At 33.3% G+C, this 25,807-nt stretch overlaps 1 protein-coding gene across 1 annotated transcript in view; it reads left to right on the plus strand.

Moving 5' to 3' along the window:
• Positions 1–1,564: 1,564 nt before the first annotated feature.
• The window catches only part of FOXN2 (forkhead box N2), a 38,867-nt gene continuing 14,624 nt past the window's right edge, over positions 1,565–25,807 (plus strand). The window contains exons 1-4 of the mRNA XM_051975234.1: positions 1,565–2,207; positions 6,209–6,756; positions 17,575–17,699; positions 20,715–20,779. Of these exons, the coding sequence (XP_051831194.1) occupies positions 6,223–6,756; positions 17,575–17,699; positions 20,715–20,779 (724 nt within the window). The 5' untranslated portion in view covers positions 1,565–2,207; positions 6,209–6,222. The remainder of the gene's footprint in view (positions 2,208–6,208; positions 6,757–17,574; positions 17,700–20,714; positions 20,780–25,807) is intronic.

Raw genomic sequence — 25,807 nt, forward strand, 5'->3', positions numbered from 1 at the left:
CATGAAATAGGTAGTATTAAAAACAATTCCCATGAGTTTTGATAAGAACACAGTACACAGAAGAGAATTTCAACAATTTGTCTTTGGGCGTTTTTTAGAATTTTCTTGGAGCAGGTTCTTAAAATGTATTATTAAATCCTTTTCAGAAGGTTACTGTTACCTCACATCAGAGGGTAGGTGGCCAAAACTGGCAACACCACAGTGGTTGTTGTGGTTTTATGGCCTTGTATATGTAGCCTTTGTTTTCCTAGTTCTCACCCTGGTTGTTCTTGGCAATCCAATATTTATTGTTCTCTTTAATCTTTTTATCAGTACCATAACCTACCACCTTGACTGCATGGTTAAGGTCTTTATCTTAGTTTTTGGCATGATAAATCCCTAATTGGGAAGCTATCAAGGCCTGCATAAATGGCTACAGAGATAGGTTCCCCAGAAGCCACAGCCTTTCAGAAGGCTTTCTCATCACTTGAAGGAATGGTAGTAATACCAGTGATATTGAGGTCATCTATGTCTTTCTGGGACTGTCATTCACCATTCTCAGCACTATAAGGATAGACATACTCAGAATCTATGCCCTCATTATCCTTGACATACTGGAAAGGGTTTGAAAACCAGCTCCCAGAAAAACCAAATTGATAATCCTAAAGCAAAATTTAGATCATATCACTCCTCTGCTTAAGAAACTTCATTGGTTGCCCATTGCCTTTTAAGATAAAATATAACTATTTGCTGTTTTAGCTTATCATTTTAGGCTGATTTTATCTATTTTTCCCTCATGTGCCAAATAGGACTATTAGTTGTTTCCCATATATCACATCATTATTTCCTGTCTTCCTACTTTTTGTCCAGGCTACTCCTCATGATCAGAATATTTTCTGTTCTTACCTGTGCTCTTTGAAACCTCTTACCTTCAAGCCTCAGATCAGATTCTGTTATGGGCCAGAACGCTGAATTTGAAACAAAGGATTCTTACAAGGTGCTAAGTCAGTGGAATTGATAGCATGGTGCTTAACAGTTCTCTAGTTCAGTACATGTACTTAGTACTTAATATAGTTGTACAAGATTCACACCTATGATAAGAAAGCATATAATCTCAGACAACTCAGCCAGAATCAGAACTGGAAGACTGTGGTGATAGTCCTCCTGCCTCTCCCACAGAAACCAAGACACATTCAGGAGGACCTCAAAAACTGGCAGAGGGAGAGAACACAAAAGACTGGCAGTAGGAGCTCAAGCTCTCAAAACCAAGGAGAGAGATAGGCCTCTAAGAAAGCTAACTGGGTCTCAGAAAAAGAGACGACTTTTTTTTTTTTTTAATTTTTAATAGCTTTTTATTTACAAGTTATATCCATGGGTAATTTTATAGCATTGACAATTGCCAAACCTTTTGTTCCAATTTTTCCCTCCTTCCCCCCACCCTATCCCCTAGATGGCAGGATGATCAATACATGTTAAATATATTAAATTATAAATTAATTACAAAATAAGTATACATGACCAAACCATTATTTTGCTGTATAAAAAGAATTGGACTATGAAATATTATACAATTAGCCTGTGAAGGAAATCAAAAATGCAGGCAGACAAAAATATAGGGATTGGGAATTCAATGTAATGGTTCTTAGTCATCTCCCAGAGTTCTTTCTCTGGGTATAGCTGGTTCAGTTCATTAGTGCTCTATTGGAACTGATTTGGTTCATCTCATTGCTGAAGATGGCCAGATCCATCAGAATTGATCATCATATAGTATTGTTGTTAAAGTATATAATGATTTCCTGGCCCTGCTCATTTCATCAGCATCAGTTCGTGTAAGGGAGACAATACTTTGAATCAGATAATAAAGGATTTGGACCTTTAACACCTGGATGTACTTGTAGTGATTACTGGACTGAAATGAAGCTGCTCCCAAAGACCCCAAGAAAACTTCAACAGAGAACACTACAAGATGCCAACTCCTTCTTTCTTTTAAATAATAGCTTTTTATTTCCAAAATACATGCAAAGTATTTTCAGTATTCATCCTTGCAAAATCTTGTATTCTAGATTTTTCTGCCTTTCCCCCATCTCCCCTATACAGCAAGTAATCCAATATATCTTAAACATGTGCAATTCTTCTGTACATATTGTCACATAACGCTGCTCAAGAAAAATCGGATCAAAAAGGAAAAAAATGGAAGGAAAAAAAGCAAGCAAACATCAGTGAAAAAGGTAAAAATACTATATTCTGAATCACATTCAATCTCCATAGTCCTCTTTCTGGATGCAGGTGGTTCTCTCCATTACAAGTTTATTGGAATTGGCTTGAATCACCTCATTGTTGAAAAGAGCTATGTTAATCACAGTTGATCATCATATAATCTTCTTGTTTCCATGTACAATGATTTCCTGGTTCTGCTCATTTTACTTAGTATCAGTTCATATAAGTCTTTCCAGGCCTGTCAGAAATCATCCTGCTGATTGTTTCTTTAGAGAACAATATTTCATTACATTCATATACTATAACTTATTTAGTCATCCCTCAGTGATGGGCATCCACTGAGTTTCCAGTTCTTTACCACTATAAAAAGGGCTACTATAAACATTTTTGCAAATATGGATCATTTTCCCTCTCTTATGATTTCTTTGGGATACAGACTCAGAGATACTGCTGGGTCAGAGAATATGCACACTTTCATAGTCCTTTGGGAGTAGGTCCAAATTACTCTCCAGAATGGTTGGATCAGTTCACAACAACAGCAACAATGTATTAGTGTCCCAGTTTTCCCACATCCCCTCCAACATTTATTATTATCTTTTCCTATCATTTGAGCCAATCTGAAGGAATGTAGTAGGTGCCAGCTCTTTCAAGAGGCTTCTCTCCAGTTTTTAGTGTTCCTCCTCTTCAATAACTTGAAACATTTAGTATTTATCTTGTATTCGTTTATTTTTTACTTTGTGTTGCCTTATAGCAGGTTAGCTCCTTAAGGGCAAGAACTGTCTCACTTTAGGAGTGCAGTATATGGCACAAAGGATGTAGTTAATAAGTGATTTTAATTGCCTGATTTTACTGTTGTCACAGAAAATATCCACTTCAGTGTTCTGCAGGCTTTCTTTATAGATGGAAGATTCTAGATGCTTGTCTTGGTTCCTTGGTGACACTGATGATATTATCAAATCCCAGAACAATACAGAAAGATTCACAACCTCTTAGAAGAGATAAATAGTCATCCCTACGGGAAAAAAAACAAATAGATGAAATTTATTAAGTATCTATTGTTAAGTACCTATTTCAAATAGTATGGGCCAGATATCTTGTTAAGCAACAGAAACAGAAAAGACCACTTCAATTATAGAGATTTTGTTTGTTGTGCAGTCATTTTCAATGCTTCCTGACTCTATTTTGAGTACTCTTGGCGAGATACTGGAGTGGTCTACCTTTTCCTTCTCCAGCTCATTTTACAGATGAGGAATCTGGGGCAAATCTGTGTGATTTGCTCAAGTGTCTGAGATTGGATTTGAACTCGGGAAGATGCATCTTCCCAATTCCAATCCTGGTGCTTGGTCAGTGAGCTACCATTTGCACATGAGAGTACCCCATGTTTTGACGTGACCAAATAGACACAGAGTCATCTTATTTAGACTTTGATATCCAATTGGATGAACAACTTATATATGTGTGTGTATATATAAACATATATGTATATAAGTAACTTGAAAGTTACTGGTGATTTTACTTGAAAGTAAAATGGTAAGAAAAACAGACTGAGACAGTTTTTTTCAAAGCCAGGATAACAATTTTGCTGGTCATCTCAAACAAAAAATTAGGGGCCTAAAGATCAATTTATAATTAGGTAGCAATAACTAATAGGGTCAGTAGCTTCTCTCTGATTGGCCTACCAGGATACCATTTAAACTTCCCTTGGCAAAGATAAAATGATCCCAATTGGTAGGTAATTTAATAAGGAAGTGGGTTAAGGATCACCCCATCTCCTCCTTATTGACTTCCTCCTAGGAATAATCCTAGGTGAGAGGATTAGTTTTGCAATTGGAGAAAACGGTTTGGCTTTCATGTGTGATTTATCATATCCTCTCTGATGGTGGTGGTTCAGTTGTTTTTTAATCATTTCTGACTCTTCATGACCCTGTTTTTTTATGTTTGTTTGTTTTTCATTTTTTTGGTTGTTGTTGTTTTTTGGCAAAGATAATGAAATGGTTGGCCATTTCCTTCTGCAGTTAATTGTATAGATGAGCAAACTGAGGTAAATTGATTAAGTGTCTTGCTCAGGGTTACCCAGCCTGCTAAATTTCAGAGGTCAGATTTGAACTTGGAAATCTGAATTTTCTGTTGTCAGGCCCAGCACTCTATTCACTGCACCAGCTAATTGCCCAATTGCTCTAACAATTATGGAATATTAATTTCTTGATGTATATAAATTACATCTAGTAATCTTGGTTAGAAAATTAGAACCATCTCGGTGGTTTTTCTTTAGGGATCACATTGTTCCTAACTTTAACAAGAAAAGAGGACAGGAGAATCCCACTCAAGCAGAGGCTTAGACCAAGCTGGTTCTTTGCCTGTAAATAAAAGTTAGTATCTCAGGTTCAATATCAAGTACTTCTGGGCTAGGAATGATTATTCTACCATGCCTATAGTTCAGACTGGGAAAATGTCTTTTGAGCTAGAATGAGTAATGGAGACTCTCAAAATGGGAAATAGGATAGGTTACACAATAATATTGGTTATTAAATAATATTAATTTTCCTCAAGATAGACAATGAATTGGATCCAGAATTAAATTAGAGAGAATGAGCATTTTTTTTTTCTATATTGTCAAATGGACTTTTGAGATTATTGCATCTCATCCCTCTTCCTCTCCCCACTCCCCCCTCAAGAAAAACTGTGACTTTACATCAAGTCTGTCAAAGAGATATAAAGAAGAAGGGTAAATAGTATTCTAAACCTTTTTATGTTTTCAAAATTTTCAATTTGTTAAAGTTGAAAATTGTTAAGGATGGTTTGAATGTATAGCATGATTGTGCTTTAAGCTCACATTTTACTAGTATGGGTACAGTGGACCATATATCTGTAAAAAACAAGGAAATGAAAGTCTATTATCAAAAACATGTGAATTCCCAATTGCAACATTTTTTTTTATTATAACTTTTTATTGACAATGCAACATTCTTTAGAGAACCAAAAGGTTTTATTTTTAATCTTTTCTATGATTACAGATTGTACTATAACTAGTCAGATGACTTTTGAAGGTGATATTTGATTAGAAGAAGACTTTGACTTGATGAAAGCACTTTCTCTTAGTGCTTCCTAATAGCTCTGACAGGATAGATGTTAAATATGGATATGGTTCTTCTAGGCTAGGTGATTTTAACTCATCCAGGGTGATTAGGTGTAACTTTCTCCTAGGTTATCTTGGATATCAAATCCCAGATTAGCCATTTTTTGCACTAGTTTACAGATCATCTTCTTGGCAGAAAGCAAAATAGCTTTTTATTAATAACATATGCATGGATAATTTTTCAACATTGACCTTGCAAACACTTCTGTTCCAACTTTTCCCTTCCTTCCCTCCACCCCTTCTAGATGACAGGCAGTCTCATAAATGTTAAACATGTTAAGGTATATCTTAAATACAATATATGTGTACATATTTATACAGTTCTCTTGTTGCACAAGAAAAATCAGATTTAGAAAGGTAAAAATAACTTGGGAAGAAAAACAAAAATGCAAGTAGTCCACACTCATTTCTCAGTGTTCTTTCTCTAGGTGTAGCTGGTTCTGTGGATCAATTTTATTTTAGGAAAGAAGTATTTCAGATAGTAGGATCTAGGGACCATTCTAAATATTAGTTTTTGTTAATTTTATTCTACATATATTATCAATGGATTTAAAAACTTGGTTTTGTATCTACAATTAGAAAATATTTTTGAATAAGTTTTCTATTTATTGCCTGTTCCTGTGATGGAATACAACAGCATTCAATAATGGACTACAACAGTATTCAATAAGTAATCTTTTTTTGTAAATGTGGGATATTTTCCATTTTCTTAATTCTTAATCTAAATTTCTTTCTGGCTATTTTACATATATATATATACATATACATACATATATAAATATATGTTGGGATAGGCATTTAAATCAACATTTTGAGTGCATAAACAAGTTGAGTCTTGAGGATTACATTGATTTATAATTGTTTTCTTTGTTGCAGAGCCATAGGATTAAATGGGTCCAGTTACTGGAATGACTCCAGATAAGAGAGCTGAAACTCCTGGAGCAGAAAAGGTTGCAGGATTAAGCCAGATTTACAGAATGGGAAGCTTGCCTGAAGCAGTTGATGCTGCCAGGCCAAAAGCTACATTAGTGGACAGTGAATCAGCAGATGATGAGCTCACAAACTTGAACTGGCTTCATGAAAGTACTAATCTTCTAACAAATTTCAGCCTTGGAAATGAAGGTCTTCCTATTGTTAGTCCAATATATGACATTGAAGGTGATAATGTCCCATCTTTTGTACCATCCTACCAGAACCCAGAAAAAAAATCAGGGAATTCAAAACCCCCTTACTCCTTTAGTCTTCTAATTTACATGGCTATTGAACATTCGCCAAATAAATGTTTGCCAGTCAAAGAAATCTACAGTTGGATTCTGGAACGTTTTCCATATTTTGCTACAGCACCAACAGGTTGGAAGAATTCTGTCCGACACAACCTTTCTTTGAATAAATGTTTTCAGAAAGTGGAAAGAAGCCATGGCAAGGTGAGATTTTTTTGATCACTACTTTGTTGGGTTTTTTTGGGGGGAGGGGAAGGACACACAATCCATAAAGCATTTTTAAATGTGAAAGCAATCAAGAAGGTTAAACATTCCTTAAAGTATTTGCCACAAACTCACTATTGGCTTTAATTTCAAAGTTTAAAATTCTATTTTCTAGTTTCACTACTGGGTATGTTTAATTTTAATAGAAAATATCCACAAACTTCTAGTTTTATATAGTCACTTGAATGTTCAATAGCTTTAATGTACCATTTTGTTCTTAGTGGAAAAATTAAGGCAGAAAGCGCCTCAAGAAATGGAATAATTATTTTGGTCCTGTAATTTTAAAAAATTTGAAATTTTTGAAAAAATCATGACTTAAAACTTTTTAAATACCTATAATGTATCAGGTGCTGAAATACAAAGATTAAATAAAGACATACCAGCATTCAAGGAAACAATGCAAACATAGTTTTTTCCTTTTTATGTTATGAAAGGTCAGCTTTTCACTTAAAATTTCAGCCCAGTAAGATCTAATTCTTGAGCCCTGTTAAGTAAGTTTGAATAAAGTAATTTCTTTTCATCGTTGCTGTTATTTATAAAATTTGCATGTTTGTAAACTGGCTTTTGATTTGTTAGGACTTTGTAGAAATTTTTGTGCTTCCTTCCAGATGTATAAAATGGACATAAAACTGCCTCTCTGAATGAGGCATGATGAAGAGTGATTAAATGTGTTTTATCAATTAAGAGAATCTCTTTAAACGTTGAACAATAAAGTAAAATGCTATAGAATTTTGTTATAGCTCTGGTGTTTGTCCCATAATAATTTACCCTCATCATCATCACATAAGTTTTTTTAGTGAATGCAGTGAGCTTCAGTGATCTGGGAGATTTAAAAAAAAAAAACAAAATTAGGTTTTTGAGAAATATTTTTAAAATCTTCATTGCCTTATTTAACAGAAGAGGCTCAACATAATTTAATCCTTTCTTGATGACTCGGGTTTATTACATGAATATCTGTTATTATAATATGTATTACTTTTTACTTTTCCTGTCAGCTTTTTCAGGATTGTAAAACAATTTGAGAAAACACTTATTATGTTCCACTAGGTATCAAGATCTGGGTTATGTTAAGAGAAGCAAAGACAAAAGACAAAATAGTCCCTATTAAATTAAAGAGACAACATTTAAGGGCAAATAGTTCTTAAGATAGGGGGATTGAAGAGGGGGAGGGGAAGGTACAGGTTTACAATGCAGAAAAGTTAAGAGAATTCCGGTGTTCACAGTGAAAAAGAGAATAGCTCCCTCACCTATCATCTAGTTGCCTTTTCAAAAAAAAAAAAAAAGATTAGATTGTCATGCCATGCTTTTGATAAAGCTAGGTTGGCTTTTAATGGTTATTTTAACGCTTACTTTCTGAGCTCTCAAAAAAAAAATTATGATATACCACTGAGTAAAAGTGATATCTACTTATATAACAAGTCCTTTTTTTGTGAGTGGAGAGAATTCATTTTAGAAAAGTCCACTTAAAATGAATCTACTTCAGATGGGGACCAACAGTTCGTATGAAAGGGTGTGATTGAGTGTATATCTTGAAAAATAAAGCAAAGCTTTAAAAATGTTAATAATAATTAATAGTAATTAATAATAATATTATTATTATATGATAATTATATAATAATAAATAATATATAAAATAATAATAGTAGTAATTAATAATAATTTTAAAAACCCACTGCTGATTTTTAGAATGAACACAGAAACACAGAATGAACAAATTGGAAGATTAGAGCATTAAAAAAAAAAATAGCCTTTTTATTTTTCCAGATACATGCAAGATAGTTTTCAGTATTCACATCTGTAAAAATCTTGTGTCCAAATTTTTCTCCTTCCCTCCCTTCTTTCCCCCTGCCTTAGACAGCAAGTAATCTGCTAATGGTTCAACATGTGCTATTTCTCTAAACAGTTCCATATTCATTATGCTGTGTAAGAAATATCGGATTCAAGGGGGGGAAAAATGAGAGAAAACCAAACACCACCACAAAAAAAATGAAAATACTATGTTGTGATCCCGCATTCAGGCTCCATAGTTTTCTTTCTGGATGTGGATGGTTCTTTCTATCACAAGTCTATTGGAATTGCTTTGAATCACTTCATTGTTGATCATCACACAGTCTTATTGCTGTGCACAGTGTTCTCTTGATTCTGCTCATTTCACTCAGCGTCAGTACATGCAAGTTTTCTCAGACTTTTCTGAAATCACACTGCTCATCATTTCTTGTAGAACAATAATATTCTATAACATTCACATATAACTTGCTCAGCCACTTTATAACTGAACGACATCCACCCAATTTCCAGTTCCTTGCCACTCCGAAAGGGACTGCCACAAACGTTTTTGCACATGTGGGTCCTTTTCCCCTTTATTATGATCTCTTTGGGATACAGACCCAGTGGAGACACTGTTGAATCAAAGCATATGCAGTATTATAGCCAAATTTATAAAGCGGTTTTTTTTTTTTTAAGAAAAAGCATAAGAAAGCAATATATTTATTTCACATTAGACAAACATGACTATAGAGATGGTCATTGTTGCAAAAATATTGTAGGGCTTCATCTTTTTCTTAAGCTTCTGTTAATCCTTCAATATTCAAATCATTCCCACCAAAAATCAGGTTAACAGAGACATGATAATGAGTCAGGATGGGCATATATTCTATTCTTAAGACAAGAGGATTATTTAAATTGGGACATTTTTATAAGTAATTCATTCATTAGTGAATGGTTTTCATGTTATGATTACTTTTGTTTCCCTTTGCAACCTCACAAAAAGGTGGCTAGAGAGTCAAAAGAGCTCAGTTCAAATTCTTCTACAGCATGCCTCTTAATTTCTTGATGTCCCCAGACAACTCCCTTAAGACTATAAATTGTAAAACAGTTGCTGATCTTTATTAGTTGGAGGTGTTTCTTACTCCAGTAAAATCATGAATCTGAATTAAGGCAAACTATAATCTTGTTGCCCAGGGTATTCTAATTGTGAAGACCCTCATTTTACAGTTATGAATGTGTTCTTTCTAAAAGAGAAATTTTAATAATATAAAATAAAATACTTTAATAATAGTAGAGCTTTAAAATTTCAAAGTGCTTTGTATATATTATTTCATTCCATCCTTAGAATAATCTTGTGAGGTAGGTAGGTGCTACAGAAGTCTGAGAGAAGTTAAGTAATTTGGCCAATGTCAGACAACATAGCCTCTGAAGAAGAATTTGAAATCAAGTCTTCTTGATTTCAGTCCATCTCTCTATCCACTTAACTCTATCCACTTGTTGCATATTAAATGGAGAGAAAGTCATTGTGTAGTTAAGAAGCTTTTTTTAAAAAAAAGGTAATATACAACAAGATACCATATTTTCATAGTAAGACAGTTCTGTAGAATGATATTGGTTCCTTGTTTCTGTTTTTATCCATTCTTTTGTTTCCAGAGAATAACACAATCAGGAATGTTTTAGTCCTTTTAGAAAGAATAATGCTATTGTTTGAATATTTAGTAGATAGACAAAGGGCAATTATGGTGGTATGGAGTCAGGATAACCAGAACTTAAGGCCTGTCTCGATGTATATTGACAATATAATCCTCAGTATAACAATTGGATTGGCAATGAATAGTTTAAATCATGAAACTCTTAAACAGACACAAATATTTTTTAATCTTTATGTAAGTTTTGTGGCAGTTTTTTTTTTTAAATAACTTTTTATTGACAGAACCCATGCCAGGGTAATTTTTTACAGCATTATCCCTTACACTCACTTCTGTTCCGATTTTTCCCCTCCCTCCCTCCACCCCTCCCCCAGATGGCAAGCAGTCCTTTACATGTTGAATAGGTTACGGTATATCCTAGATACAGTATATGTGTGCAGAACCGAACAGTTCTCTTGTTGCACAGAGAGAATTGGATTCAGAAGGTATAAATAACCCGGGAAGAAAAACAAAAATGCAGTCACTTTATATTCATTTCCCAGTGTTCTTTCTTTGGGTGTAGCTGCTTCTGTCCATCCTTGATCAATTGAAACTGAATTAGCTCTCTTTATTGAAGAGATCCACTTCCAAGAGAATACATCCTCAAACGATCTAATTGTTGAGGTATATAATGATCTTCTGGTTTTGCTCATTTCACTTAGCATCAGTTCATGTAAGTCTCGCCAGTCTTCTCTGTATTTATCCTGCTGGTCATTTCTTACAGAACAGTAATATTCCATAACATTCATATACCACAATTTACTCAACCATTCTCCAATTGATGGGCATCCATTCATTTTCCAGCTTCTATGTGGCAGTTGTTTTGGAACATTTGTATCTTTTGAGTTTTAACTCTTTTCTTCAGTTCCTATGTCAAGGTACAGGGATGTTTGGGATATACTAGGAGGATTAGTTACTCTGGTGTGATGACTTGCCTTGAGCCCTTTTTAGGTCTGCTTATCCACTTTTGGTGTCCACATAGCACTTGGCTTTCATCTGTGGCTCAAGAAGCTATAGCATATGCAGCAGCCACACCACACCCTAGAAAAATTGTCTCAATGTTTGGGCTAAACCAGGTTAAAGATAACCAATCTGACAGTGAGTTAGTTATGCCTCAAGCATGTGAAGACTAAGGTTGGAAGAATGGGTTATTGAGAACAATTTATTCCAGTAGCCACAAAGACTTAGAACTTGGTAAGACATCTGAGATACCAACAAGGTCATCCACTATTTCCTGGGCCATCACTAGTCACTCTGACTTTTGTTTTTCTACTAGGACTTTGAGTCTGGAAGAGAAAGTAGGGCTGATCATTGCGCAACTTTGCATCACTTAAATTCTATCCATGCACACGTAAAGACATCATCCTACAATGTCATTGGTTCTCTTTGAAAATGAAGGACAAACAACAACTTGCAAAGGTCCTAAGTAAAAGTTTGAACACAGGCTTTAGCTCACCTTAGTTCACCTAATAGGTTCTCATTTCTGAATTATATCTTGACTTCATTGCTCATCAAACTTTCATTTGTTACTCACTTTACAACTATTTATAACTGTTTGATGCACTGTCTACTCCTCTAATTGCAAAAATGCAATGATCCAGGCCAAAAGAACAATAAATTATGACTTGCTAGGAAGTAAAGGTAGTAGAATAATGTAATAATAAATAAACATTAGGAAATACCCTTTTAGTTCACCAAGATATTGTTTATTGTACTGGAGAGAAATAAATTTAAAGAACTTTTCCCAAAGAATTACATTTAGTTGTATGAAATAGTTAAATGTAATTACCACTTGGTATTTAGAAATTAATAACGTGAGACAATGTAGAAATATCAAAACATAAGTGTGAAAAACTTATTGGTATAGCAGGTCAGAGAGATGAAAGAACTGAAATTAATAGGAAAGGCCTCATTTGAGAATTATACCTTGATCTATGCTTTAAGGACAAGTTTAATGCAGAAGAAAGATATTTCAAGCAGGGAGTAAATTGAGGGGATCTCTAACTTGGTTTTAGTAATAAGATAGGGCATTGATTTGAACCTTACACTCTATACCAATTAGCCTCATACTTTACCTACTGCCCTTAGAGACTGTCATTTTGATTGGTGAGCTTTTACTTCTTCCTGATCCTGGCCAGATCCCTTTGCTACTGATCAAAGTGCCACACACTCCTTATTCTCCAGTCTAATGATTTCCTGACCTAAACACTCCTTTCTGGCCTCTATTCCCACTGTCTTTGTCTTTTATTAGAATGTAAGACCTTTGAGGTCAGTGACCTCTTCCTGTTTTTGTGTACTCAGTGATTAGCCCAGTACCTAATACAAATTGTTCATCATTCATTTCATTCATGTCTGACTCTTCCTTTCCCCTGTGGGGGACAAAGATACTAGAGAGTTTGCTGTTTTCTTTTCCAGTTCATTTTACAGATAAGGGAACTAAGCAGAGTTAAGTGACTTTCCTCTGAGGAGGAAATCGTGATATATAGGAAGCATTTAATAAATATGGTTTTATTCATTCTTTCATAGAGTAAGGCTAGATTACGAAGAGCTTTAAATGCTAGGCTGAGGAATTGACAGTTTTTTATAGATAAGTCATATTTCAGGTTTAGAGGCTCATTTATTCTAATCCATTCATTTTATTGGTTAGACGCAGGAAAGGTAAGTGACTTGACCAACAGTGATAAAATTAGAAAGCAGCAGAGCCAAGATATGAAGTCAGGTTTTCTGAGTCTATATTTAGCATTCTTTCTACTATAATGTGTGGGGGAAAAAGACAAATTTACACAAAGATTCCAAATAGAAATATCTTTGAATACTTGGCTTTAACCAACAATTAATATTTCTATGTGTAATGCTATTAATTACTCTTATTCTAACCACGGAGATCAAGTAGTCCTTGCCATTAAGTAACTCATTCTAAGTAGGGAAGACAACATGTAAATAAATATGTACATACAAAATGGTGAAAATTGAAGACACCAGGATGTGAGAAATGTGAGCATTCCAAACTGAGGTACAGCTAGAGAGAAGGGAGATGAAGTGTGCAAGAAATAGCAAGGAAGCTACTGTGGCTGAATCAGAGTACCTGGAGGGGGAGTAAAATGTAAGACTGGAAAGATAGGAAGCAGCCAGATTGGGAAAACCATAAGAGCCAAACAGGACTTATTTGGTCTTGGACATGAGAAGTTGTTATTGTAATTTGTTGAGTACACTTTGGAAAATCACTTTGGTAACCATATGAAAGATGAGTTAGAGTGCAGAAACTTTTTTACTTCATTTTCTATGATCCTTTCTGTTTTTCTGTCTATAGATTTGAAAGGTGATTTCTTCCTTGCCCCTCCAATTTGTTTTTTTATGGTACTACAAGTGACATATTATGTCTTTTAAGTTATATGTGCCTTTGGAGCTTATCTTGGGAAGCAGGATAAGTTATAAATTTATACTTAATTTCTACCCAGATTGCTTTCCACTTTTCGCAGCAGTTTTTTGTTATAAAAATTCTTATCCCAATAGTGGGGGATTTTTGAGTTCATCATACATGTGATTTTTGTGCTCAATTTCTTCTATATGTTATGAATCTAATCCATTCCACTCATCTATCTTTTTGAAACTTGGGCAATATCAAATCATTTTGATGATTATATAAAATAAAACCTTTGCACAAATATATAACTAAAATTAGAAAGACAATGGGCTAAATGGGGAAAAAAAAGTTTTGTAACAACTATCTAGCACAAGTTCATTTCCAGGATAAAAAGGGAATTGATTCACAGTTTTTTAGAAAATGAAAAGTTTTTCAGCCTTAATTGATAAACGGTAAAAAGAATATGAACAGGTAGTTTTCTGAGGAAAACCAATTTATCAGTAGCCCTATAATGAACAGAAATGCAAATTAAGGAAATTCTGTGGTTCCACCTTATTTTCATAAAATTGGCGAAGTTTGACAGAAAGGAAAGTGATTAAAAGTTAGAGGAGCTGTGGAAAAAATATGTATCAACACATTATTGATGTAATTATGAATTAGTCTAATCATTTTGGAAAGTAATGCGGACTTTTTCTCCAAAAGTTACTAAATGAAAAACTTTTTGCCACAATCAAGTCCGTACTTCAAGGGGATCAAAGAGGAAACCCGTATGTGCAAAAATATTTATTGTATCATGTTTGTGGTGGAAAAGAATTGAAAACTAAAGGAGTACTGTTCATCAATAGAGAAACAACTGGACAAATAGTAGATAAAATGTGATAGAATACTTTTACACTTTAAGAAATGATTCAGAAAATGGTTTTGGAGAACAACCTAGAAAACCTATAAGAATTGAAATCAAGAGAACAATATATACATTAACAATTGTTGTAAAGACAGTTTTAAGAGATTTGATAACTCTGATCAATACACTGACCAAACATGATTCCAAAAGACCCATGATGAAATATGGTGTCCCTTTCTCTTGACAGAAAAATAATAGGATACAGATTTGAGGCATTTTTGGGAATGCCAGTGTAGGTAATATTATAATAATTACTATAGAGACAGGAATTATATCAATATCCATCCTTTCTATGAGAGGGAGGATATGTTCCATCATCAACCATCTGAAACTGATATTGATCATTGCATTTGATCTGAGTTCTAAGTGTGTATTTAAAAATTCTTTTGAAATAAATACAAAATAAAAAACAGGAAAATAGAAGAGGAAAACTTAAAAGCCAAAACAGAACATTGGCATGTGCCCAGTAAAACATCAGGAAGGATTCAAAGTATTTGAAAATAAATTTCCATTTCAAGAAAGCATGTATAATAATAGAAGACATAATATTCATGAGTATCCTTCTTTCCTTTGTTTCCTTGTAGGTTATTCTTTTGTTCTCTGCTGTGCATTTTTTAACTTTATTCTTTTTTTCCCTTTCATCTCCCTTGCTTCCTCCAAGCAGGTTACAGTTAAGCACAGATGTGTGTGTGTGTGTATGTGTGTTATTAATATTCATACTCACACACACATATACACATTTACCCATAAACTTGCATCTAAAGCAATATTAATATGGCTGACATATAGATTTGATTGAATCTTTACATTTGACTTTGTCTTAAGATCAATGCTTACTAGCCCTGCATTTTTTTCTAATAAATTCAACTCTTGATCCTTGTTATAGTGTTTGTGTACATCTCTTATTTCCGATAGTGTATATTATCTTGGTTCTAATTTATACTTTGCATTATTCCATACAAGTTTTCCCATGTTTCTCTCATTTCCTTACGTTCTTTTTTCTTGGTGGTGAAATAATCTATTACATTAATTTGCTACAATTTGTTCATCTCTCTATTGATGAATGTGTACTGTGTTTCCAGTTTGTGTTTCTTCTAAAAATGCTATTAATATTTTAGTGTGTACAGTATAGGATCTTCTTTTGTGTCATTGATTTCATTAGAGTATATTCCTATAGTATAAAATTGTTGATTCAAAGGGCATCCACATTTTAGTAACTTCTTTAAAGTTTATTTATAATTTATAACGCTTCCAACAGAATTATTATTATTGTGTTCATCTTCCAGTTGTGATTGCTTCTGTTTTTAGTCATCTTTGCTAGTTTGAGTGAAAACGGAAAAGTTTTAGTTCACATTTCTTTAGTGGTGATTTTTAGCATTTTTCCCCTCTTTTGTTTGTTTCATTTTTAGAAAAAGTGCTCGCATCATTTGATTACTTATTTGTTGGGGAATAAACTTTGCCCATTTAAATTAGTTTTGTGTAAGAAACTATACATTGTTCCAAAATGTAACAGACTGAGAGACAATGTATGCATGTTTCCTGTTTCCAATCACATGAATATTTTCTCTTTGCACAGTTAGTTTAACAGCATTCTCTAAGAATCTCTTCGTCTAGTATCTCAACCTCATGAGTCTGATACATCTGTATGAAAATTAGTAAGTTACTAAGTGTGTTTTAGCTACATAATCTAAAACACAAAGCTATAAATACATAATCATCTTATATTACCAGTAGCAGAGCTAGGGAAAGGAAATGCTACTGTGGAAACATAACCAGAATTACTTGAGACCACACTCAAGAAGCTTAACTGTCCTCTAGCAATCCATTTTCAATATTGATTTTTCTACTTTCAGATTTTAAGATTTCAATTCATAGTTATCAAAACAACTACAATCTTCCCACAAAACAATGTGAAATGCCATTTTAAACTTACTTTCTGAGAGTCATAAAAGCTATGCCAAAAAAAGTTTATCTAATGTTCTATTTTGGCTTATAAAATATTAGGTAAATAATTTTTTTTGAAAACTTGATAATTTATTGATGATTAAATTATTATGCCTTTTCTACCTAACAGCCACGGTTCCTATAGGTTAGAATTTATCCTAATCTAAAACTACGCAGGATATAGCGAGCAGTAATGTTGGTTCTATAATTTGATACTGTGATTAGAGCAATACCAAAATTATTTGTGCTTTAATTTAAAATTTCATTATTCCTTTCATATTTTAATCAGCCCCCAAAATAAAAAAATTAGACAACATATCCAAAGACTGATATTATATGCAGTATTCCACAACCATTGTTCAACTTCTGTAAAAGAACCAAATGTGTCCTTTCCTACCTATTTTTTGAGACTAAGACTATTATAGTTTTGTAGTCCTTTAGTGATATTTTTATCTTGGTTTTCTAATCTTATTAGTAATATATGATTTTTTTACTTCCCAATTTCTTTGTGTAGATAATGTTCTTCTGAATCAGCAGTGTAAGGATTATAAATTGCTTTAACTTCAAATAATTGCTTTTTTGTAAAACCCTTCCCACTTCCTGCTGTCTTGTGTTATGATTTAATTAATCATTTTTGGTGGGGAGAGGGGTCCGGACAGTTGGGGTTAAGTGACTTGCCTAGAGTCACACAGCTAGCTAGTAAGTGCCAAAATAGCTGTTCCTAATAAATTCTCTTTAAAAGGCATTTATATCAGCAAAAAAGGTACTTGATCTAATCACCATAAACTTTGGATATTTTGCAGTTTATGTATTTCAGTTAGCAAACTTTAGTAAAATTTGGGATTGAGCCTGTGATCTGTCATTCTCAAATACTATCTTGATTATTTTGTCTACTGAAGCTGCAGAGCCAGCAGTACTTTCTCCGTAGTATTTATTTTCTCTCCCTAGTATTTATTTTCTCTCCCATCGCTGTAGCCTTCCTCACTTCCTACCTGTCTTCCTTCTTTGTAAACTAATAAAAAACATTTGAATTCTGGTTATCTGTGTATCCTTAAAAAAAAAAAATAATCCTGTTGGTTCTTTACTGCTAGGTGAATGGAAAAGGTTCCTTATGGTGTGTTGATCCAGAGTATAAACCCAATCTTATACAAGCACTGAAGAAGCAGCCTTTTTCCTCAGCACTTGCATTTTACACCCCTCCTGCATCACCACAAAAGTAAGGGTTTATTCAGTTACAAATAATTAGTGGTTTAAGTGTTTGGGGTTCCTGAAATAGAGAAATGGCAAAATTTTCATTTAAAATTGAATTTAGGATGAGACAGTGACCTACACTTTATGCTTTTGTTTTGAGATTATTTCATTCATGCATATAAAAAAATAAGTAATTATTTTAAATTTATCTTAAACAAATGTGTTTAAGGCACTAAGGATATGTTAGGAACATACATTTTTAAGTTTGTAAAAAAAATAAAAAAGAAAATCGCAAATTTTTGTATTTATGTATTCAGTTTAGAATTAGTGAAATCTCTCAATTTCCATGTTAAAAGTTCTTTTCCTCATTGAATAGCACATTGAAATCACAAAAATAATCATTGAAATGCCAGAGAAATTTTGCCAAGTAAAATAAAACTTTAATGAGTTTCATTTATTTACCCATGAGGAGATGTTTGTAATTCTTCTAACCTTTGTCTTTGGGTACATTTTATCCTATTGATCCCCTACATTTGACATCCTAATCCAGACCTTAAATATATTATATCTTTGAATTGGAGTTTCTTTTGTTCAAAGAAGTATTCGGTAAGCTTTTTTGATCTGTTGAGCTTTGTGCAATCATTTTTTTGATTTGAGTTAGGTAGAAGTTTGTGCAGCTTTTGTAAAAAGCTTGCAGAAATGTGCAACACACTTATGAAGAGTTTATTTTTAATGATTCTAAATTCCATTAAAATTTTTTATTCATTGAGACTTCACAGTTTCAACGTGGAGTTTTTAAAAAAATTAATCATCATGATGGAGATCAGTATGGGGGTAAAAGAAATTCATTTGGGACAGATACTACAAAAAGCCAAATTGACATGTCTACAATGAAATTACAAAATATTTTTAGCTTTCTATTGAACTCTTATTAGATTGGGAAAAGTGTATATCAATAAAATCTATCTCTAGTTAATACAACTTAAAAGCCTAGTAGTTTTTACAACTATCTTTCTTAGAGTAAAGGAAATGATCACAATGTTATTCATTAAGAAGCCATGCCAAAAGAACTGGTCAGTAATTAAGAATTGACATTGTTTCCCAAAACCTACATATAACACATTTAAATTACTATTTTAAAACTATCGTTTTCAATATTAATCATTTTTTTTTATTCCCTTTATGTTAAGGGATTTACTGAGCCTACTGTCATTTTATAATTTTTTTCCTTTCCTAAAACAAAACGATTGATAGCAATGTCACAATACAAAAAATACCTATTTTGACATAAAAGGTACTTTTTTTTGTTTATGCATTTTGCTTTTAATGCTGTCGTTTTCCAAAGGCCTCTCATTCCCCCAACAATAAAAGCAGTTGGGCAAATCTGACAAATGACTGCATCTAGCAATGTAGACAATATTTTGTGCCTTCTTCCCTTCCCTTCCTATATTAGGGAATTAGGTTTTGTCTTGTCATCTCTAAACTTGAGCTTGGTCACAGCAATTAATTTGAGTTAGACTACCTTTTAGAAAGGTTATTTATTATTGTCATTGTATATATAGTTCTCTTGATTTTTATTTCATTCTGCTTTAACAACTTTATTTTGAGTTAAAAATTTTCCCATTTAGAATAGAAGAAAAGCTTAGCAGTATTCTCCTATAATTTATTTATTTTTTTAGATGACGAAACTTAATCCCAAAGAGTTGTGATGACCAGCCTGTTACAGCCTACATCAAGTATAGTGACAGACTGTACTCCTGTTTTGATGACTTTATTTCAGAAACATTTTCAATAAAAATAAATTTTTGAACTGAATGACCTCCCTTTGAACTCCTAAAATCCTATCATATTTATTTATTTATTTATTTTTACTACCTCCATTATCTTCACTTACTACTGTATCACCTCCATCTATCACCAAATTTATTATAACTATTATTCCCACACTGTCACTACAGAATCAGAGGACTAGGAATTCAGAAGCCATCAAGTCCAACTTAGAATTCACCAGATGAGACTTGGCACTGTAATAGAAATACTGGATATGGAGTCAAAGGATCCAGGCTTGAATCTGGCTTCTCCTACTTACTTGCTACTCCTAGTATGACCTTGGGCAAGCCACTTCACCAGTCTGGGCCTTAATTTCCTTCACTATAGAAAGGAGAGATTAAACTAGGTGATTTTCAGCCCCTTCCTGTAATGATGCATACATTCTCTTGTGACATAAAGTTTTAATTCAAAAGCTAACGATAATATGGTTATTAAAAAGTTGGGAAATTTATCTGACAAAACACATTTACTCTAATATAGTGCAGTTCAGAAATAGGTTTTTTGGTCCATTTTCTTTATTTTTGTGATTACTTAAAATTTTTTTAAAATGTTGGTGCTTAATTTCATTTACTAGATATAAATATTTATTAGTGAATACTAATGAGTATGAGTATAATATTTGCAACTTTTTTTAACATGAATTTTTTTTTTTAAGTATTCATGATTTGTGAATGATCTTAATTGGTTGTCAGCAGAAAGGAGTCTACATAAAGTACTTTTTTTTTTAACCTTGTTTAAACTTTTGTCCCCATGATAACATTTATATCCATCATTTAAGCATTGAATCTTTCCTAAATTTCTCTAGTACCAAACTGGTCTGAAAAACCAAAATTTTTTCATATACTTATAAAGGGGAATGTTGTAAAGGGAAAATCCACATAGCAAGGTCTAGCCCTGTGATTCTATCTGCATGGGGAATTCTTATTAAGAAAACTCCTTCCACCAATGCAACAACTATTCTGAATAGTATAGTCTCAGAGAGTTGTCTAAAGTTCTTAAAACATTGCTCAGGGTCACAAAAGCACTATGGATCAAGAGTGGATTTTGAACCTGGATGTACGTCACCAAGGTCAGCTCCTCTACTGCACCACTCTACCCTCCAGCAAGTAAATGTACTAGCTAATTAAAAATTAACTGTGAAGTATTAAATACAAAAGGAAATAAATAAAACTTCTGCTGTGATTTTTTTTTTTTTTTTTTTTTTTTTTAGTGGATCATCACCACCTCATTATATAACCTCTGTACTAAAGCAGAGCCAAGTTCGAACTCTCAAAGGTATGTATTAAAATTTGATGTTATGAATTATTTAAAAAGAACATTGGAAAATATTTTATTAATTTCTGTAGAATTTAATTTCTCAATAATACTATCACAGATATTCATTCTGTTTCTGTTTATATTAGCACATAGTTGTTTTTTTGGTGTCAGTTCCTCCACGTGTTTTTTTACTGATTTGTTTATTAAAAAGATGACTGAGCATCAACTGTGTCAAAGATTCAATATTTGATGTGTATGTTTCCAAGGAGTCTTCTTTTCTTTCCCATTTCAGTAGGACCTGTCATTTAAATTGAGGAGAGGCATTTTCACAGGTTTTTCCTACCAATCTCAGAGACATCTCTTAAGTAGACTTATTCAGATTTTCCTCCTCCCAACAGAAGAGATCTATATATCAGTTTACCTCTTACACCTCCTCTGTTCTCTTTCCCCTTTCTTTTTCTCTTCCACCCACCCACCTTCTACATCTTCCCACACCCAAAACCCTCTTAGTACCATTGCCTTTCCTCTGCATACTGCCTTCTGGTATTCCCCTAGGGGAGTTAATGGATAGGCTGTTTCATTTTATGCCTTTGTATTTATCAGATTTTCATGAAACTTTTCTATTTACATTTTCCCCTCTAATAATCATGAGAAAAGTCTAGATTTAGAACAGTAGGGCTGATTTTTTTCTGTTTTAGGGTATCCAGCTTCTATTTGTGATAATAGACTTAAGAGAAAACATGATTATAAAAAACTGGGAAACCAGTGAGTTTGTATAAAAGTTCAATTTCCTCCTTCCCCCTCCCCCAACTTAAATAATTACATTGGAGCAGGTGCGTGGTATAGTGGATAAAATGTCAGACCTGGATTCAGGAAGACCAGATCAAATACAGATCAGACTCTTACTAGCTATGTCATACTGAGCAAATCACTTAACCTCTTTGCTTCAGTTTTCTTATTTGTAAAATGAACATGATAATAGCACCTACCTCCCAGGAATGTTATGAGGATGAAAATGGATAATAATTGTCTGGTGCTTAGAACACAGTAAACACTATGTACATGTTAGCTTTTTTATTTAGATATCTCTATTATAGTGTGCCAATTAGCAAGATTCAAAGGAATTACATGCTAAGTAAGCAAGAGAACAAAATGGAGAGTGTATATTTTTTGTTGGGTTTTTGTCTTGTTTGAGTTTAGAGGGTAGCATCAAAAATTGAGGATCTAGATGCAAATCCTTGCTTTAATGCATCCTATTTGAGGGACTTGCAGCAAATCATTTAACCTACCTGGGCTTTAGGTTCCTCATTTATAAAAAGAGAAGATTGAAGGGGCAGCTAGATGGCGCAGTACCAGAGAGAGAGGGAGGGAAGGAGAGAGACAGACAGACAGATTGGGGAGGGAGAAAGAGAGATAGAGGTAGGGGAAGGGATAAAGAGAGAGGGAAGGACAAAGAGAGATGAGGCGGGGGTGGGGGGGTGGGGGGGAGACACATTCACACAGCAGGAGGGGGGGAGGGGGAAAGAGACACATATACACACACACAGCAGGAGGGGGGGAGAGAGAGAAAGAGAGAAGATTGGATTAAATGGCTATAAAATCAAAGAGATTAAAAGGACTAACAGTTAACTCATACCACCCAAATTTTTTCTGGGCCAATAATTCCAGTTAGGGATATCTTTTCCATTAAGATTCTCTAATTATGTATGTTTTGAGAGATTACAAGGTCTTGTCCATTTAAAACTTAATTGAACTTCAACCCCCTTATATCATTCTTTTACTTGATTAAATAAGAAATGTTGATAACTATCTTTGCATCTCTTTTGAAAATAAAAGGCTATTATTTAGAAAAAATAAGAAACACATCAAAAAGTTATTAGTCTGTCTTTACCATTATAAAACTGATAATGAAGTTTTTAAGGATTTCGAATCTCAAGAAAATTGCTGGCATTTTATCACCAGTTAAACTGTATACCAAATACAAAACAGATATATGATTTATTAAGCATTTGTTATGTGCTTAGCACAATACTAAGAGCTAGGAATATTAAAAATAAGGAATTCAGAGTTATCAAAAGGGGAGCTAGAAACTAGAGATATGAATTAGATATTGCTTATTATGGAGCACAACCAATAAACTTTGGGAAGTTGCATGGAGGTTAGATCCCTAATAAGGCAAACAAACAAACAAAAAAACCCTCACCTATTAGAGTCAGGACAGCCAGAGATGGAATCTATCTTCCTAGTAAGGCAGAAGATCAGAGAAAAGGGTCATGTTGAGTTTACTGCCTTCTATTCTGTTTATAGTTCAGTTATTACCACAGCATCTCAAATTTTTTAAATTGATAGGACCACGAATTTTTTTACATCTCTTCTTGCCACTTAGCTTAAGGAAACAAATACATACAAACAAACATTATACCTAGCTCTACATTAGATCATTTTTAGTGAGATCCTAATTCATTACTATGTACTATGGTTATTAAAAAGAAGTAAGAATAAAATAAAAAAATTTTTAAATGAATCCCTGTATTATTTAAGTGAGTTCAGAATTAGTAGTCTTTTAGGAGTTTTACTTATGAAAATCTACCCAAATAAATTATTGAGAACAGGTAGAAAATTTTTTTTTTTATGCTGTGGTTACATAGGCGTGTATAGTTAGCATAGTTTGCGTTTGTATTGAGCAAAACAATAAAACACAGTAAAGGCCTATTGAAAAAAATGTTTTCAGTTATTAAGCATTTTATTTTTCTTTTCCTGTCTACCTGAGGGCAGGGATAGGATGGAGTGGGGGACCCTTATTAACAAATATATAGAGTTGAACATTCCCAAATGGACCATGTGCGAAGATGCTTTTCATTCTATATAGTTAGTCCATCATCTCTCAGGAAGTGGATAGTTTTCTTCTTCAACCCTTCTCTAGAATCATGGTTGTGATTATTATATTGTATTGATCAGAGTTCTTAAGTCATGAGAATCCATATTTAACAAGGTTATAAAATCAATGACAGATAATTCATTTTTATCTTCTAACCAGTTAGTGATTTGGATATACAAAGACAGCTTGTTATTTTCTATCTGGTTAACTCATTTCTGTTGTTGTGATGCTAAATTGTGCTTAGTATGTCCAGTGCGTTTCTCTTCCTTTCTCATAAAAAATACTAAAAGATTTCTGATACAGCATTTTTGACTTCTTTTTTTCATTTAATCCTTTACCATTTTTTAAATTTTTCTTTTGGTGTCGACTTTCATATTATAATTGCCAAGTATCCAAGTATATATACACTGATATAATTTGGAAGACTTACATTAAGATCTTTGTAGACTTTTTTCTGCCTCATCTACAATATCATTTGCATATAAGGTACAACTCTTTATTCCTCTTACTTCTGCTCTTTATTAACATCATTATGTGAAATGGCCAAATATCCTTTGAAATAATATCTCTTGCCAACTTTAGGCATACAATGAAACCAATTCTTCTTTGTCAGAGAGCATCTATAAATAAATGTTCCTTCCATTTAGTTATAGCTTCTTTTATTATTTATTTTATAATAGTGCCCCTATATGTAGTTCACTTCTTAACACTGGTATACTATTGGTTATTGGAAAAAAATCTCACACTTGAAATATCAAGTTACTTAATATTTTTAGATGTTATTAAAAAGAAGAAGAAAAAAACATAGCATCCTCTGCCCCCTTTCCCTATCACTTTGTAAAAAGAGAGGGATGGACCTGAAAGACTAAAGATTGTCTTGTATTGTTTTTCTGTTTTGTGGGTAGTATTGGTCAACTTACTGATGATTAGCCTTTCTCAACTGAACTACATCAACTTTTCATATCCCCCTGACATAGCCTTCATTTATTTATTTATTTTAGAAGGTCACAGAGAATGTTCTCTCACTCTTTTTTTTAAATAGCTTTTTGTGGATAGAACATATGCATGGGTAATTTTTCAACATTGATCCTTGCAATCACTTCTGCTCCAACTTTTCCCTTCTTTTCCTCCACCCCTTACCCTAGATGGCAGGCAGTCTCATACATGTTAAACATGTTCAAGTATATCTTAAATACAATATATGTTTATACAGCCAAAAAGTTCTTTTGGTGCACAAGAAAAATCAGATTTAGATAGGTAAAAATAACCTGGGAAGAAAAACAAAAATGCAAGCAGTCTACACACATTTCCCAGTGTTCTTTCTCTGTGTATAGCTGGTTCTGTTTATCACAAATCAATTGGATCTGAATTGAATCCTCTCAATTGCTGAAGATAGCCACTTCCATCAGAATTGATCCTCATATAGTATTATTGTTGAAGTATATAATGATCTCCTGGTTCTGTTCTTTCGCTTAGCATCAGTTCATGTAAATCTCTCCAAGCCTCTCTATTATTCATCCTGCTGGTCATTTCTTACAGAACAATAATATTCCATAACATTCATATACTATAATTTACTCAGCCTTTCTCCAATTGATGGGCATCCATTCATTTTCCAGTTTCTAGCCACTACAAACAGGGTTGCCACAAACATTTTTGTACATACAGGTCCCTTTCTCTTTTTCAATATCTCTTTGGGATATAAGCCTAGTAATAATACTGCTGGATCAAAGGGTATTCACAGTTTGATAACTTTTTGAGCATAGTTCCAAATTGTTCCCCAGAATGGTTGGATTTGTTCACAATTCCACCAACAATGCATCAGTGTCCCAGTTTTCCGACATCCCCTCTAACAATCATCATTGACAAAGCCTTTAAAAACTCAAGTTTATCTCTTTGGAACAGGGAGACATAGATATTAGACTTGTGTGGAAGCCATTAAAACTATAGATACAAGGTGCTTTATCAATTAAAATTCTTAAATATGTTTGAATGTAACTATAAAGATACATTTTTAGTTTAATTTTAGATACTAGAACAGATTGATTAAATAGAAATGGGGGGAGGAATTTCACCTAGAGATTGTTATCTTTTTTCCTAAGACTTCTAAGTTCGTAATTTCTTTAAACTGATATTAATCAGGGATCTTTGATTAGTACAGTTTTGGG

Source organism: Antechinus flavipes, chromosome 2 (assembly GCF_016432865.1).
Source record: "Antechinus flavipes isolate AdamAnt ecotype Samford, QLD, Australia chromosome 2, AdamAnt_v2, whole genome shotgun sequence".
Lineage (NCBI taxonomy): Eukaryota > Metazoa > Chordata > Mammalia > Dasyuromorphia > Dasyuridae > Antechinus > Antechinus flavipes.